At 38.5% G+C, this 18,125-nt stretch overlaps 1 protein-coding gene across 1 annotated transcript in view; it reads right to left on the reverse strand.

Annotated features, from left to right (window-relative positions):
* The window catches only part of LOC103072412 (protein unc-80 homolog), a gene marked incomplete at its 3' end in the record, with an annotated part of 220,293 nt that overhangs the window by 194,089 nt on the left and 8,079 nt on the right, over positions 1-18,125 (reverse strand). The window contains exons 5-7 of the mRNA XM_007460228.1: positions 12,139-12,262; positions 10,008-10,081; positions 6,873-7,012 (exon numbers count right to left, since the gene is read on the reverse strand). Of these exons, the coding sequence (XP_007460290.1) occupies positions 6,873-7,012; positions 10,008-10,081; positions 12,139-12,262 (338 nt within the window). The remainder of the gene's footprint in view (positions 1-6,872; positions 7,013-10,007; positions 10,082-12,138; positions 12,263-18,125) is intronic.

Consider the following 18,125-nt stretch of genomic DNA (forward strand, 5'->3'; position numbering starts at 1 on the left):
TTTGGGTAACTTGTTGTACAGCAACTGTAGCGAATACAGATTTTGGTACCAGAAATAAACATGAAAAAGAAGAGGCAAGAGAGAAGTGGGGAAAGGTAAGCTTGGTCAGGAATGATCATGAAGACTTAACATATGCTGACCAAGGAGTTTGAAATGTATCCTAAAAACTATGGGTAGCCACTGAAGATTTGTTAGCAAGGGAATAGAATGATCAGATATGTATTTTAAATCACTTTTGTAACATTATATAGATAATGGTTTAGAGGGAGGCAACACTGAATGTGGAGATACCAGTTAGGATCACTTGCAGAAATCCAAATAAGAGATGATAAGGATCTGAACTAAGGCAGTGACCATGAGGTTGGAGAGAAGGAAAGGATTTGAGAGACATTAATAAGGCAGAATGTAAAGGACTTGGAGTGGAGTAAACCTCCCATTTTTGACTAAGATGTGTGGGTTGATAGTGGTGCCATCTACTGAAATAGGGACGATAGGAGAATGCATTTGGTTTTAGACAGGCTGAGTCTGAGGTACCGAAAGAGCTTTCTATCAGTCTCTTGACTACATGGGTTTGGAGCCTAAAAGAGTTGTCTAGATGGGATATCTTTTGAGGGTCATCATCACCTTGCGAGTCACTGAAACTATGGCAGTGAATAAGACCACTCAGAGGGAGAATGTGGGAGAGGGAAACAGCAACAGTAAGAGGAGGGTCACGGAGGAGAAGGCAAAGAAAAAGGCTGGGGCTTCCCTGGTGGCGCAGTGGTTGGGGGTCCGCCTGCCGATGCAGGGGACACGGGTTCGTGCCCCGGTCCGGGAAGATCCCACGTGCCGCGGAGCGGCTGGGCCCGTGAGCCATGGCCGCTGGGCCTGCGCGTCCGGAGCCTGTGCTCCGCAACGGGAGAGGCCACAACAGTGAGAGGCCCGAGTACCGCAAAAGAAAAAAAAAAAAAGAAAGAACAAGTCTATAAAGGTTCCACTTGAAAGGTAAGGAACACAACAACAACAACAGAGTATAACGTGAAAAAAGTCAAGGAGGAAGTGTCAGGAAGTGTAGAGTGGCCACCGGGGTTAAAGTGTTAAAAGACCCAATTAGATAAGGACCAAATAGGAGCTGAGTTTCTGACCTGTTGGGAGAGGTCAGGGGAAGGTGATGCTAAGCATTCGTTCCTGAAAATGACTAATTCTGGCAAACAACCACAACACTTTCTCCTTTAATGAGGGATCAAGAAGAAAAGAGGCTTCCATAAAAACATAGTTAAGGAGGTGGGTAACTTGCTATAGGAACTCCACTGTGCTCCCCCTAAAGGCCTACCTTCTCATGGAAGAGGAGTGAAGAGTGTGGACTGTGTAACTGTCTAGATTGGGCTCAGATCTAGCTCTTCTACTTTCTAGCTGTGTGTCCTTGAGTGAGTCATTTAATCTCTCTAAGCTTCAGTTCCTCATCTTTAAAAGAGAAACAATGTCTTCTTTGCATGGCTGTTGTAAAGATTAAACTCATCCGCTTATTCAGTGCCCTTCACTAGGCCATGTGCCAGGCACTAGAGATAGAGCAATGAGTAAAAGAGATTTGGTCTCTCTGCTCATGGATTTTACAGTCTAGTGAAGGAGATAGCTAATCACACAGGTCTTTAAATGACAACTGCCATTTGTACTGTAAGAGAAAACAGGGAGTTCTGTGATTGTATTTAAAACCTGCCAAAGCCTCCCTAGGAAGTATGGAAATGCTATTTAAATTGAGTCTTGAAGAATGAGGAGCTGGTTAAGTAAGGAGAGATGGAAGAACCATCCAGGCAGATGGAATAACATACTCCAAATCTCAGAGCTAAGAGGGAGTGAATGCATGTGAAGAACTCAGAAGATTTTGGAATCTAGTGATGTGAATGTGAGTAATTACACAATGTTAGACAGGAGAACTAGACAGCAGCTAGATAATATGGAGCTTTGAGGGGTAGTTCAAGGATTTTGAATTTTATCTTGATAGCAGTGGGCAGTCTTTAAAAAAGTTAAAGTGTAGGAGTGGCATGATTAGTTTTTTTCATGTCTCTGTATGTCCTCTATTGGGTGGTGACAAGAGTGAATAAGAGAAGATAATAAGTAGGCTGTTGCAGGACTCCAGGCAGGAGATGATGCATAGCTTGAATAATGGTGGTGGCCATAGAAGTAGGTGGAAGTAAGCAAATTCAGAATATTTTTATATGTGATTTTTCTCAGTCTTCCTTATATCATAAATTTAATAACTACTCATAGAGTTGCTCAAGCCCAAAACCTAAGTTATGCTTGATTCTTTTCTTTTTCTCACTCTTCACATCCAGTCATGTCAGCTCTACCTTAAATATATCTCAACTGCAACCTCATCTCAGCCTTTCCACCCCTGCTACCACCATCCTAACCAAGCCACATCCTTTCTCACCTGGACCGTTGCAAATGTCTCCTAACTAATCTCTGTATCTACTTCTGCTTTCTAAGCCTATTTTCATAAACCATCTGGAGTGATATTTAAAAAGTATAATTCAGTTAATGTCACTCCACTGCTCAAACAGCTCCAATGACTTTTCATCACACCTGGAATGAAATTCAAACTTCTTACCATGGCTTCCTGGCTTCTCCATGATCTGACCCCTAATAACCACATTGGTTTGATTCCCTGCGCCTTACCCCCTGCTCACCACTAGCCCCTGGTCACACTGGCCTCCCTTCCATTCCTGGAACACACTGAGCTTATTCCCACTTCAAAGCCTTTAGACTTATTCCCTCTGCCTGGAGTGCTCTTCCCAGATCTTCCTGAGGCTGTGTCCTTCATATCATTTAGGTCTCTATGAAAAACAGCCCATTTCCCATCCCTTTGCTTTGGTTTTGCCTTCTTAGCCCTAGAGTAACCTGAAAATATTTTTACTTATTTATGTATTTACTCTCTTTTATCTATCTGTTTAGAAAATGAGCTCTTTTTTCTTTTAATTTTTAAAAAATTTTTATTGACATATAGTTGATTTATAATGTGTTTCAGGTGTACAGCAAGGTAATTCAGTTATGCATATATAATTATTTTTTTACATTGTCTTCCATTATAGGTTATTAAAAGATATTAAGTATCTTAAGTATAAGTATATTAATAGCTTAATATCTTAATACTGCTCTATACAGTAGGTCCTTATTGGTTATCTATTTTATATATAATTATGTGTAAATTTTAATCCCAAATTCTTCATTTACCCCCCACCCCCCATCTTTGGTAACCATAAGTTTCTTTTCTTTTCTTTTTTTTTTTTAATTACTTTATTTTTGGCGAAAATGAGCTCTTTGAGGATAAGAACTTTGACACTGAAACAACCCTAGTGTCTAGAATACACTTAAAAGATATAGAAATGAATGAATAAATGAAAATTTAGACAAAACTATGAATGTAAAGACCCTAGTTCTGTTTTTTAGCACACAGGAGACATCCAACAACAGGTAGTTCCTGTTGTTATTCTCTTTAGTCTGTGTAGTAAGGAGCTACTTTTTCCCCCGATATGATTAAATTATACCATTGATAACTTTGTTAGTGAGTTATTGTCACTAAATAAAATGAGAGTCTTGGTGTGTGGAGGGGTCATCATAGTGGTTACTTTTGAATAAGTGGAACAGTAATATGAGAAGAGTCTGTACATACTCAAAAGGACTGTGATGGATACACTTTGGGGAGCCACCCCTGCTTCCCAACTGAGGGTGGTCACACCCTTTATAATCCTCTTTTCCTGAGTTTGGGCAGGGCCTGTGACTTTCATATAACCTACAGAATAGGGCAAAAGTAATGGCATGTCACTCTTGTGATTAGGTTATTTTATATGACAACGATAATGAGATGTCACTCCTGTGATTATGTTTTATTATAAAGACTGTATAGGCAGACTGGAATCAGAGAGGACTTCTTTCCCTTGCTGGTTTTAAAGAAGTAAGCTGCCATGTTGTGAGGTAGCCTGTGGAGAGGCCACATAGCAATGAACTGTGGGTGGCCTCTAGGAATGGAGAGCAGCCCCGAAATAATAGCCAGCAAGGAAACAGGGCCCTCAGTCCTACACCCACAGGAAATGAATTCTGTCAACAACCTGAAAAGGCTTGTAAGTGGATCTTTCCTGAGTCAAGCCTGTGATGAGACTGTAGTCCATCCTGACACCTGGATTTCAGTCTGATAAGACCCTGAAGCAGAGAGTCCAGCTAAACTGTGCCTGGATTTCTGACGTATAGAAATTTTGAAATAAAAAATGTGTGTTGTTTTAAGCCAGTAAATTTGTTGTAATTTGTTACATAGCAATAGAAAACTAATCCAAGAACCATATACACAAACTAAAGAAAAGCAAGATTTAGTCAAATATAAAAAGGACATGCCAAATACACATATATGTATGTATAACAATCACTTTGCTGTAAATCAACTATACTTCAATTCTTTAAGAAGGCCATTAAATAGAGTTATCTAAAATTGAAATGAGTTTCATCTGAGAGTACTAACTTTCTCATTGCTGAAAGTGTTCAACTGGTTCAAATTGTGGTTAGTTTATCAGCAAGGAGACAGGAGATTGGATTGGTTATCCTCACAGGGTTCCTACCACATTAAAAATGATATGATTTTAAGAATGAATTATCACCATTGACCTGGCACAGTAAATCCTGTGGATAAACACAAACAATCCCTGCTTACACAACTGAAGTTGCTGTCAAAATTTCATATACCCAACCAGCAAAATCTTATTCAATGGAGCCACTTGCTTTTAAAGTCCAAAATAAAGACACAAAAATAAACTCTCTTCATTTTGCTTTTTGAAAGCACAACACAGTGTTTTGGTTAAAAAGCAATTATATTCATTTGGTTCTATGCTTTCAACAATTCTAAGAAATCTTAAAAAAAAAAACACTATACATGGGGAGGGGGAAGGGTAAGCTGGGATGAAGTGAGAGAGTGGCATGGACACATATACACTACCAAATGTAACATAGATAGCTAGTGGGAAGCAGCCGCATAGCACAGGGAGATCAGCTTGGTGCTTTGTGACCACCTAGAGGGGTGGGATAGGGAGGTGGGAGGGAGACGCAAGACGGGGGGGATATGGGGATATATGTATATGTACAGCTGATTCACTTTGTTATAAAGCAGAAACTAACACACCATTGTAAAGCAATTATACTCCAATAAAGATGTTAAAAAATAAAAATAAAACACTATACCCATGTGGCCTGATTCTGGTGCCAAAAGGAGGTAGATCATTTTAAAATTACCTACAAAAAGGCAAGTTAATACTGAGAGGAAATATCTGTGAATCTTTTCTCTGGGGGTGAGGGAGGTATAAGGACTTGTATCCAGAATACATTAGAAACTCCTACAATTCAATAATAAGAAGACAAACAACTCAGTTAAAACTTGGGCAACGGTTTGAATAGGTATTTCACCAAAGAAGATATTCAGATAGCTAAAAAAGACATGAAAATATACTTAACATCATTAGGTATTAGGGAAATGTAAATTAAAGCCACAATCAGATCCCACGTCACAGCCACTAGAGTGGCTATAATAAAAAGACAACAACGAGTTCTGCCAAAGATATAGAGAAAAATGAACCCTCATACATTTCTGGTGGGAATGTAAAATGGTGTAGCCATTTTGGAAAACAGTTTGATAGTTCTTTAAAAAATGAAACATAAATTTGCCATACAACCCAGCAATTCCACTCCTAGGTATCTACCCAACAGAAAGAAAAACATTTGCCCATCCAAAAACATATACATCAATGTTCATCGAACCATTATTCACAACAGGCAAAGAGTCAGAAACAACCTAAACATCCATCAACTAATGAATGGATAAACAAAATGTAATACATCCATACAACAGAATACTATTCAGCAACAAATAGGAATGAACTGTTTGTACATGCTATGATCTAAAACACTGTGCTGAAGGAAAGAAGTCAGATGCAAAAGACTGCAGATGGTATGATTCCACTTATTTGAAGTATCCAGAATTGCAACTATATATAGACAAAAAGCATACTAAGCGATCAGTGTTTGAAATGGGCAGAGGGGATGTTTTTGGGTGATAGAAAATGTTCTGAAATTGAATTGTGTTGATAATTGTACAATTTTTTAAGTTTGCTAAAAATCATTAAATTGTACACTTAAAATGGGTTAATTTTATGGAATGCAAATTAAACCTCAATACAACTATTTTTAAAATACCTCCTTTTAAAATACTATCTACTAGACAATAACGTCATTTGAAAACAGGGATATACAAATGGTCTCAGGGACCCTCCCCTCCTAGGTGGAGTTTATAGATGGGTACAAAGGCAAACCACATGAATCCAGGCTTTCATCATTTTATCAGGGAGTAGGAAGAAGTGGATCAATGTTTGTCCCTAGGGAAGGCGTCGGTAAGTAAAGTCACTATGACACAAGCTAACAGAGGCAGCCTTGGAATATTTACAAAGAACAGGCTTTGGAATTCCCTGTGAGTACTTTAGAAGTACTCATTTTTTAATACAAGGATCTGCTGGTATAAAGTATTTTTATACATTAGAGCAGATCATTTCACACTCCTGCAACACGATCTTTTGATAGCATCACTTGTTTCTGCATCGAAACATTTAAAATATTATTCAGTTCACACATCTCATTGAATCAGACATGTCTTTCCATGTCTACCCGAGTGTGTTTAAATGAGCTATTCATAGCTCATTTCTGGAATTATTAATCTAATTATACTTTGACCAAGAAGATGTACATACATATCATGCACTTACACATTTTAAGGGACAGAGGCTATATAAGTAGCTAGAAATGTATATTTAACTTCGGGGAGCTGAGGATACATTTTCGACCCTAACATTGCAATTGTGTACCTGGAATGCGATGGTCCTCTTTCCTGGGAAGTCTGGGAGGACAGACTTCCATCAAGGGAGTTTCCTCGGTGGCAGCCTGAAATGGTGGCCTTGGGTGAGATGGAATCTGACTGGAACGTTTCAGAGACCACCTGGAGTCCCTTTTGGGGGCGGAGATAGTAGATTAGTGCTTTTTTCCCCTTCAGGCATATCCTCTAGAATTATCTATCATATTATATACATTGTTTTTTAAGTTAAAAAAAATTTGCAGCAGAGTTAAATATCATGTCACAGAGGAAGGGATTTTGCCTTCATTTAAGAGGGAATGGAAACTGGCTTCTAGAGAGCACCTGTGTCATTCTAAGCCTTGGGCTAAGTACTTTCATGTCCTTTATTTCATTTTGCCCTTGATTCTTTTCTTTTTCACCTCCATGTCCAGTATCTACAGAAGAAGAGCTACAAACCAACAATTCATCAAAGATACACCAATACTGAGGTGAAGTGAATAGAGACATGAGGCAGAGAACAAGGGTCAGGTTAGAAAGAGCTAATCAAATCAAAGACAAAACATAAGAATGAAAGTGCAAGGTTCAGGTTTTTCCATTATGCATCAGGGGGGCATGTAATACATTTTTCCAATTGGATACAATTACCTTTACTTGTAAGTACAAATTCATTTCACTTTATTTACAGAGTAGTTTAATTACACTTAGCTGATAAATGTATTCTGCCCAGGTAATGTGAGCTATTTTTCCATCAGTATTACAGATAAAATTCTTTGCTAAAAGATAAAGACCCTCAAAAACTGATCATAGCATTTTAGCCCTTACAATTTCTATTTTCATATGTAAAATAAGAAAGCATTGTTCAAACATGATGCATAGAGAGACAAGTACAGCTAGAAATTGATTAAATAAATCCTCTGAATTTGATCAAAGAATCCTTCCACATGAACATATTATGTGTGTTCCATGTTAGATTTTTGGAGATAAAAAAATATTGGATGAACCTGAACCTTGAAATCCAGAGCTTATAGTTTAGTTTTAAGAGAGGTAAATACAGGTTACAGCAGCACATCTGATAGAAGTATAATGCAAGCCACATATAGGAGACACACACCTAATTTTTAAAGTAGTAAAAAGAAATAGGCAAAATTAAAATTTTAATAGTATAGTCTGTTTAATCCCAAATTTTCATTTCAACATGTCATCAATATAAGTGTTACTAATAAGTATTTACATTTTTTTATACTAAGTTTTCAATATCTGGTATACATTTTATACTTAACACCAATTCAGACTATTCAATCAATTCAAACTACTCATATTTCAAGTGCTCAATAGCCAAATGGGCCTGGTGGCTATCATACTGGACAGTGTAGATTTAGAGTAATTAGACAAGAGTTCATGGGGAGTCAAGATCTAAATTCGTCCCTAAAAGAAAGATACAATTTAGGTAGACAACAGGGAGGAGGAAACAGTCTGAGGAAAGACCCAGAGACTAAAACTGAATGCTCTGTCCCCTGGGAGCAGTGCTTAACTAACTGAAGGGATAATCAGAGTCACCTAAGAAGGATGATGTCAAGTGGTGGAATGCATAGAGAGCCAGGGAGAGGAGTGTGGTCTTGAGGTGATGGTTGATGGGATCCACTAAAGGTTCCTAAGGAGGAAGGGATATAATAAAAGGATGGCACCTTGTATATAATGAGCCTCTGTGGAATGATGAGTTAATAAAAAAATGATGCATTAGGAAGATTAGTCAGGCATTATGAACTGATATTTATGTGAAGCAGGAGAGGCTAGAGGTAGAAAATCCAATCTGTGGCTCCAGCTGCAATCTAGTTACGAGGACCTGGATTTAGCAGGGTAACAGTGCACACCTGAGCAACAGGATGAAAAGAAAACAGTATGACTCAAGAAATCAAATGGAAAGGATTAAAGAGACTGAAATGTGGGGTTTATGTATTTCATTGTATCTAAGATGTCTTCAAGTTATAAGATGCACCATTATTTTATGTATGATGAAGAAAAAATTTCTGTTATTTAAATTAGGACACTTCTTATCAGTGAGAACTTTTTAATTTTATACTTATTAAAAAGGTCTACCTTAGCCTTATTTATGCAGAGCTTTTGATTATATATCAATCCCATGTATATGTAAAAAGGAAAATATAAGTGAAATAAATTTGTGTAGGTACTCCTAAAATTCTTTCACATTTAGCAATTTCAACTCAGAGCTGTTGATATATACTTTTCCGTAGAATAACTTCCTCTGTGTCAAGAGTGTTATTTCTTAAAAGAGTGCTTCACTATCCCCTCTGACAAACTCTTCTAAGCCACTGACCCTGATTCTGCAAACCTGGGTGCTGAAAATGACCAAATTTATGCTGCAAGAATGACAATCATATCAAGACTTCTACCAGGCAGGGAGATGGTAAGAGGCCAAAGATCATGAAATACACTAGATTTCAAATATGTTAAAAGTGAAAGAAATATACATCTTAGAATAGATGAAATACAGCATATAAATCACAGTGTCTATACTTAGCAATTGCTCAGTAGGAGATATACTAGGACTCCAAATTTTCTGGTTTTGAGGGTGAAAAGGATGATGCTACTCCTGGCAATAATGCATGAGTTGGAAAGAGGATCCAATTTTGATGGAAAGCAGTAAAGTGTATTTTTCACATGCTGAACTGGAAGTGAAAGCAGGTCATCTAACACATATTAAGTTAATGACAGTATACATTTCTATGTGGCTTTGAACTACCCTGGTCTTCATTTCTCTTCTGAATCAAATAGTGCATGATGAATTTACATTAAATTATATTGTTTTATTACACATCTTCTGTTTTATGTGGATTGGTCTTGATTCCTCATTAAACTTTAGTTTCCTTAAAGGATGCTGTATCTTAAGCCTCCTTTCCTTCCCCACTGCTGCAGTACTATTGTACCTATATTAGGTTTGCCTAGCAAATATTAGGAGATTCAATAATTGAGAACAAGATGATACTTGAGTTAATGCAGGATGAATAATGATAACTAACATTTATTGTTACATGCTAGCCATTGAGATAAAGCACTGGTTAAGTCTTACACTTCACACCACACTACGTTCAAGGAATGACCACCCTTCTTATGATTATAATATACTCACCTCTCGGTGTCTTGTGTCTTGATTTGGTGATTCACAGGTCTGACTTTGACTGTTGATGGGAGAGCTTCTCTTAGCTGCAAAGATGGATGAAATCCCACCACAAATTTTATAAGTTTATATGTTATATAAGGTATTTTATTTCCTAAGTTTATTCCACTTTCAAATCAAAAACCTATTTTAATAGATCATTAAAACCTTGAAAGAAGACATTTAATAGCATATGTTGTAAGAGAAATCACATAACCTATTCAAAAATCTTAGCATTTCTAGGATATCAATATAGATTTCTTCATTTATTCAGTACGACTCAATAGGTTAAGGTGCTAAAAATTGGCCATACTAAAAATTATAACAGTTAACATCTACATAGTACCTAATTTCTGTCAAGTCCTGTTCTAAGCGTTTTACATATATCAACTGATTTAACACTTACAATAACCCTGTAATAACTTATGGTATACTTCCAGACCCATTTTTACAGATGAAGATACTAAGGAACAGGGAATTTAACTTGCCCAAGGTCAGTAACCCTTACAAAAAGGTTCCGGCCCAGGCTACCCAGCTCCAGGTGCTTTATTGAACACATTAAGCTGCCCCTGAGGTAAGATTCAAACCAGTCACATCTTTACCGGAGGATCAGTGGGCAGCCAAAGCGACAGGCCCCGTTTGAATTGGAATATTTTGGTGCTGAGAGGCAAAGTGATTTACCAAATCACAAAGCAAGAGATCAGAGGAGTGTCACTCATGTGCCATTGTTTTTCTTCTGGCCATGCTAAGTTGAGTTTAATTTTCCCTCAGTGGACACCATTTCAAGTCCACAGGCATCAAGCAGCGGGTAAGGAACCCGCTGTGAATATCACTGAGAAGCATAGGGAGGGGGGAAGTGAATAGCTCAGGTGCTTTCATGGAGGGACATGATTCCTTAGTTTTTATACAAGTGTTAACCTCTTTAATTTACAATTTATTTCAATAGTTAATGGATTATATACATGTAAATTGAGGGATTAGTCTACTTTTACTGTATGAAAAATTTCATCTTTCGAATGGCTATAATAAGCATGATTTGTCACTATAAGCATCTTATCATGTATATGAATAATATGCAACTCCTCAGTTTACAAAATCCCTTAACATGCTATGAACCTTGCAAGTTTGTGTTAAGTTATAGGGGAAAATAAAGCATGTAAGAACTTGTTTATGGTTTCCTTCCCTTTACAAAGCTCTTTTCCATTCATAATCCTCCATTGTCTGCCGAGAAACCTTATAAAGTTAACTATATATATATATATATATATATATATATGTATACATATATATACTTTAGTGTGTGTATACACACACACACACATACACTTCTGTAGATTTCCCACATAATTTATCTCTTTTTAAATTTTGTTATTGATGCTAAAAGTTGGGCTGGGAATAGAAGTATGTAATTAAGCACTCTATAAAATGGGCACTCTATATGCATTCTTATTGACTCCTTACTATGAAGCCATATAAGGTGGTATTTTTAGCTCCATTTTAAAGAAATAGAAATGCACAGGGAGGTTAGGTTACATACATGGTAAGAGATAGATCTGGGGTGGAGCATGAACTTTTCAGGCACTTTCAAGCTATCATGTTGTATTGTTTCTACAATTCGACAGTAGGACTATTGCATTGGACAATTCCTGTAGTGAAATGCCTTGATTAAAAAAAAAAAAACCCACTAAGGCAAGATCGTTAAGGAGCTGCTACTCCATCTACCATAATGATGAAATAATAATGGCTACCACTTACTCAGTTACTATGTGCCGGGCATTCTTCTAAGTAATGTTACATATATTAACTCATTTATTCCTCAAAACAACCCCGTAAGTACTTGTAATACTGTGTTTTGACCCCTACCCTATTTTACAGATGAGGAAACATAGGCACAGGAAGTTTAAATGACTTACCCAAAGTCACACAACTCAGCAGCATGTGCTCCTGGTTTAGAGTTTCTCATCATGTAAATGAGCCCTGTACCTGGGGCACCTAGATAACGCCCTGAAGTTGTCTTCCTCTTGGTTTCTTAAGAGCAAATCATCCCATCGCCCTCACTCCTGTGTATGCTGACACTGTCCCACTGGGCGTCTGAGTCACAAACCTGTAATGATGTTCCTGATGGGCTTCACCAGTGCTGTGAAGCCAGAGACTTCGGGCTGTCTGTGCTCCCACATGGGCTGCCATATAACAAGCCCACTCGCCAGTCGGAACGTGAGGTCAGATTCCTGGGAGAAGAGAAGATCTATATCCAAGAACTGGCTGAAGGGACCAGTCAATGCAACGGTTAACATCATTCACCCAATAGTTTGTGGCACAAACTACTGGGTGTAAGATAGGCTCAAGGATGTGTTGTACAACATGGGGAATATAGCCAATATTTTGTAATAACTATAAATGGAAAGTAACCTTCTAAAATTGTATAGAAAAAGAACATCATTCACACGATTATTGTCAAAGCAGGCTGATCTTCAAGACCTTCCTTCTTCACTCTGATGAGTGTTTCTAGGGTAAACCAATAGGCTTAAATTATCATCATAATTACGATAGAAATCACGGTGGTCTGCTCAAGGCAAAATGAATAATTAATTAAGATGCAGCTTTGGGCAGAGCATGAAACACACAATTATTGTTTTCTGTTAGCAATGATTGAGGCCTTTTTATTTCAAGGGTCTTGGCAGATCTCTTTACTTGTGGTTATTGTTATTATTCCTCTTAATGATTTAATTGTCCTGCTTTCTCCCTCATAAGGCAATATCCTCAGACGCTATTTTGACTTTCTATTCTCCAGTCTATCTCTTGTTCTTGCATTTCATGGAATCAGGAACATACAGTTAGACCCTTCTTAGCATGTTATTTTATACTGTTGCCTTCTCAACAATCTTTAATTCCCTGAGGGCAGCAATGTAGTCACAGCCCCTGTCATCATCACAATGCTAAATACAGCATTAGGAATTGGGTGCATGATAGGTACTTGCTGAATTGTACTTACTTTACAACCCATACTCATTCGGTTATCTACAACTGAAGGTCTCTTCCAGGGAGTACATTCTCTGCTTCATCATTACATCATTTTGAGTGGCTGAGATGTTTAAAACGCAATTGTATAAGTACAGATGTATGACATTCTGAGGTTACATTTTCAACAACTCGGCCTCTCAAAACAATGTAGAGATGGAAGCAGAGAGAGTGATTGCAGATTAATGAACATAACTGAAACCAGGAATTCACAGGGTGGTGATTTGCAACCTGGCTTGTATATTATAATCACCTGGGGAGCTTTTAAAACCTAGGAGGCCCAGGCCCAGCTTCCTCCCCTAACCAGACCAATTAAATTAGAATTGCTGCGAGGTTTTCTTGAGTTGCCCCTGGTGACTCTCATGTGTAGCTATGGTTGAAAATCACTGATCTAGGAGGAGAGCTGTAAAAACATTGAAAAAAAGGGGAAAAAAAATTATTCTGCAAATGGTGAATCAATGTAGCTCAAAGGAAGCTTCAACCGGAAAGGCTAGATGAAATCCCTGAATAAATCTCCACGTTGGTAAAGAGGGGACTCTTCCGCAAGCTAGGCCAAGATCCTGGCACCACAGCAGTACCCATGATGGAAAAGCATCTAGTGTCAGTATTGGAAAAGCATTTGGTCAAATTCATGCCACTTTCATTCTACAAATATTTATAGACCACCTACTGTGTACCCGGTCCTATTCTAGGTTCTGGGATACAACAGTGAACAAAGCATACAAAAATCCCTGCTCTCCAGTGCAAAGGAGAAGTAAAGCAGGGAAAGGGAAGTGTCAGACAAGGTGCTGATGTTTTAGACAGGAAGGCCAGGGAAGCCCTTCTTGTGAAGGTGACTTTTGAATAAGGATCTGAATGAAATGAAGGAGCTGCCAAGTAGATATTTCCAGAAAAAGCATTTTGTGAAAAGGGATCAGCAAGTAAAAAGGTCCTAAGTATATCTTGTGTGTCAAGAAACAGCCAAGAGACTGCGGGCCTGGAATCAAGCGAATGACAGAAGAGTAGAAAAAAATAAGATTGGAGACGTTTTTGAAATAATATAGGTCCTGATACATCATAGTAAGGACTTCAATTACTGAGTAACACGAGGAGTCACTGGAGGGTTTTGAATAGTGGAATGACATGACTCGATGTATGTTTTGAGGATCACTCAGGCTATTGAGAATAGTTTGAGAAAGGGCAAGGGAGGAAAGAGACCAGGGAGCTATTATTATCAACTAGGTGAAAGATCGTTAGACTAGGATATTAGTAGAGGGCAAAATGAGAAGCTGTAGATTCTGGATACATTTTGAAGATACAGTTTATAGAATTTGCTAACTGACTAGAGGTAGAGTGTAGGAAAAAGAGATGTCAAAGATTTTTTGGCTTTGCCACTGATAAAGATGGGCAAGATAAAGGAGGAACAGGTTTGGGGATATCAGGAGCCTAGTTTTAGACATGCTAAGTTTGAGAGGCCTGTTAGACATTCAACTAGATATACTGAGTAAACAACTAGATAGATCCGAAGTTAAGGGGAAAGCAACCCCTTTCCCTTGAAATGGACATGGGGAAGTCTGCATGGTATCATATGTGGTATTAGATCCAGCAATCAGGGAATTAACCATGTGCAAAGTATATCAGATTTGTCTCCAGAAACACAGAATATGCTAAATCACAATTGATCTGGTTTTGACAATTTCTTAGTTTCAGAGATTGGTCCTTTTCCACATTTCTTCTAAGTAATCTTGGCACAAAGAAAACTCCAATGGACACTGCAACAGGAAGTGGGCTCTCTTAAACTGACATCCTGGCCTTTAACCTCTGCTCTATCCACTCAGTGACAGTTACTGTCATCATTTCATTTTGTTTGATATACCCCCAACTAGACTGTATATTTCTTTTCTTTTTTTTTTTTTTTGGGGGCGCGTTACGCGGGCCTCTCACTGTTGTGGCCTCTCCCGTTGCGGAGCACAGGCTCCGGAAGCGCAGGCTCAGCGGCCATGGCTCACGGGCCTAGCCGCTCCGCGGCATGCGGGATCTTCCCAGACTAGGGCACGAACCCGTGTCCCCTGCATCGGCAGGCAGACTCTCAACCACTGTGCCACCAGGGAAGCCCTAGACTGGACATTTCTTGAAGACAAGTTGAGATCTCCTTCTGGGCATTTTTCCTTAAACATCAATACATAATTGTTGATTGAACATCAATACATAATTGTCGATTAATTGAGCATATGTTACAGTCTCCAAATAACACCAAATAAATCTGATCATTCTTTAGACCCGAACACCTGCAGAACGGATGGCCAGTTCTTATGTTGATATGCTCCTTTGTAAGTCCTCTTAAGTTGGCTGAATGTATAAACTCTGGGTCACTAATTCCTCTTATAGAATCCCCTTTCATGGGTCACCCAGTGTGATATATACACATATGCACACATGAACAGAAACTCTGTAGTTGGAGAAGGTACTCTATCATTCAAACAGCTGTGGGGTGGGTGGTCTAGAAAGGTTCTGAGAAAAACCAGAAGGTGTAAAAATTCAAAGAATCAACATTTCCACAATGTTGCTTGCAATGAAAGCCTGTTTCCACGATGACATGAAGCAATTCTAAATGTGTTTACTAGTAGCTTAGAGACATCTACTTAAAAAACTATTATTTTAAATTCTGTTTTAAAGTTGTTTACTTCAGACATACGAATTTTAGAAAAATCTCCTTGAGGGCTTGGATTTTGTTTTATCCCCTGTTTCTCCAGCACTCTGAACAGTGCCTAGCATGTAGTAGGCACTCAATAAATATTTATGGAAGGAATAAGTGATTAGGGTCAAATCAAGAAAATGTTGGCAGCACACTTAAAGTAGATTCCTTAGTTGTAACAAATGTTCATCATTTAATAATATATTTGACAGAATTTTCAGATTATTGATTTCATGCAAAATATTTGAGCTAGTTATAAAGTAAAAGCATAAAAATGCATTGAATTATACACTGTCTTACAAAAGGATGGGTCACTTAGATTATTTGCTAATTAGTAAACATTCATTCAATAACTATCAATTAAATGCCTACAAAACACAGACACTACATTAGCTACCCAAGATACAATCATAATTCCTATTCTCAAACCATCTGGAATCTAGTAGAAGAGATGGACAGATAAAGTGATAATGATAATAAGAAGCTAAAAATAATTTAAAAATATGTCTAATATATTATAGAGATAGAGAAGGAGGGAGGATAGATCTTGAATGAAGTCATAAATGATGAGTAAGAATTTTCTAGGCAGAAGGGTAGGGTAGGAGGGTATTCCAGGTGACATGATCCGCATGAAATAGGCCTGGAACAAAGCATGTTATGTTCTTAGGGAGACTCCAAGCATTCGGAGCTCATAGGCAGGAGAGGTAACCACGCAGGTCATGGAGGTCCCAGTTACCACACTGGAGAGCTAGAGTTTCATCCTCTGTATAATGAGAAATCAACAATTTACTTTAAGTATGTTAGTGATATGTTTACATCTGCATTTTAGAGAGATCACTTTGGTGTTGAGGTTGGATTTTATGAGACAAGCCAGGAGACTGTAAATCCAGTTAGAAAGTGGCCCAAGTAAGAGGCCCAAGCAATGGATGATTAAATCTTGGGTTAAGGAGGATAAAAGGGATGAAGAAAATTAGGTAAATTTGAGAAATATTTAAGAGACAAAATGAGTAGAACTCTGTGATTAGTGGAATGTGTAGGTAAGGATGAAGGAGTAATCAAAGGAAGCGCCTAGGTTTTGAGTTTATATGAATGGGTCCATCACCTGAAATACAGAACATCAGGACAATGGCTCACTCCAGGGGAAATCTGAAATGCCCTTAGATTATCTATCTGGAGAAGCTAGTTGACAAGTTGGTCTAGAGGTTAGGAAAGGAGACTACTTTAGACATATAAAATTAGGTGACCTCAGCCTATTAGGACACAAATGGTAAATGAAGCAGGAGAGGAGGTCTCCAAAGAGAAGACAAAGTGAGAAGTGCAAAGGGTCTAGGTTGCATCTGGGGAACCACAATGTTAGAGGGGCAGGCAAAGAAGATGAGCTCTCAAAGGAGATAGAGCAGAAATAGCCAGGGATGCAAGGAGAACTAGCAGAGTGTGGTGCTACCAAAGGAATAAAAAACTTCAAGAAAGGATTGTAAGTTCAAATGCAGCCAAATTTTAGTGAAATGAAGACAGCAAAATTAATATTAGGTTCCATAGCTCAAGGTTGTTCATGACCTTGATGAGAAGAGTTCCAGCACAGAAACAAAAGAAACAGTATAGTTTTGTAGAAAGTCAGATGGAATTGGGTTTGAATCCCACCTCGGTTACTTAATGAGCTTGATTATTACCTCCCTGGACCTCAGTTTCCTCTTTGGTAAAATGAAAACAAAGATATCCACCTTCCTGTGGGTGTTTGTAAAAATGAGAAATGATATGTGAACACTTCTGTTACCTAATAGAGGAAAGCAGAACAAGTGGAAGGGATTGAGGAGGTGTGGAAGTGGAGGCACGGGCTCATGCCTAGACTGGATTTCAGCCCTTCATGCCTCCTGCATACTATGTCCTGTAAGAGCCTCAACATAAAACATTGTCTATGTGAGCACAAAGTGGGGACTCGAGGGAATCAAGACAAGGACTGACAAGTGGGGCAGCACACCGAGCTTGAGACCACAATTTGTAGAAACAACAGGCTGGATTGTTGTCTGGTTTTACCCCAGGAGCATGCAGATCTCTGGGGCTGGGATAGAAAAGGTGGCTTTCGGTCTTGATCTGGGGCTGGAGTTCTGAAGGACAAAGGCAAAGGAAGAATAGGGAGAAAAGGCCATTAAAAGTGCTGGTGAGGAGTTGACATGGGTACAGTGCGGAGAAGGAAGGTAGGGCCTGATAACTCGCAGGCAAATAAAAGATCTAGGTCAGTGGATCTCAATCAGGGGCAATTCTCAGCCCTCCCCACCCCTTAAGGACATCTGGCAATGTCTAGAATCATTTGTGGTTGTAACACTTCGGAGGAAGGAGGTACTACTGGCACCTAGTGGGTAGAAGCCAGAGATGTCAGTAAATATCATACAAAGCACAGG

Source organism: Lipotes vexillifer, unplaced genomic scaffold, assembly GCF_000442215.2.
Source record: "Lipotes vexillifer unplaced genomic scaffold, Lipotes_vexillifer_v1.1 scaffold1330, whole genome shotgun sequence".
Classification (NCBI taxonomy): domain Eukaryota; kingdom Metazoa; phylum Chordata; class Mammalia; order Artiodactyla; family Lipotidae; genus Lipotes; species Lipotes vexillifer.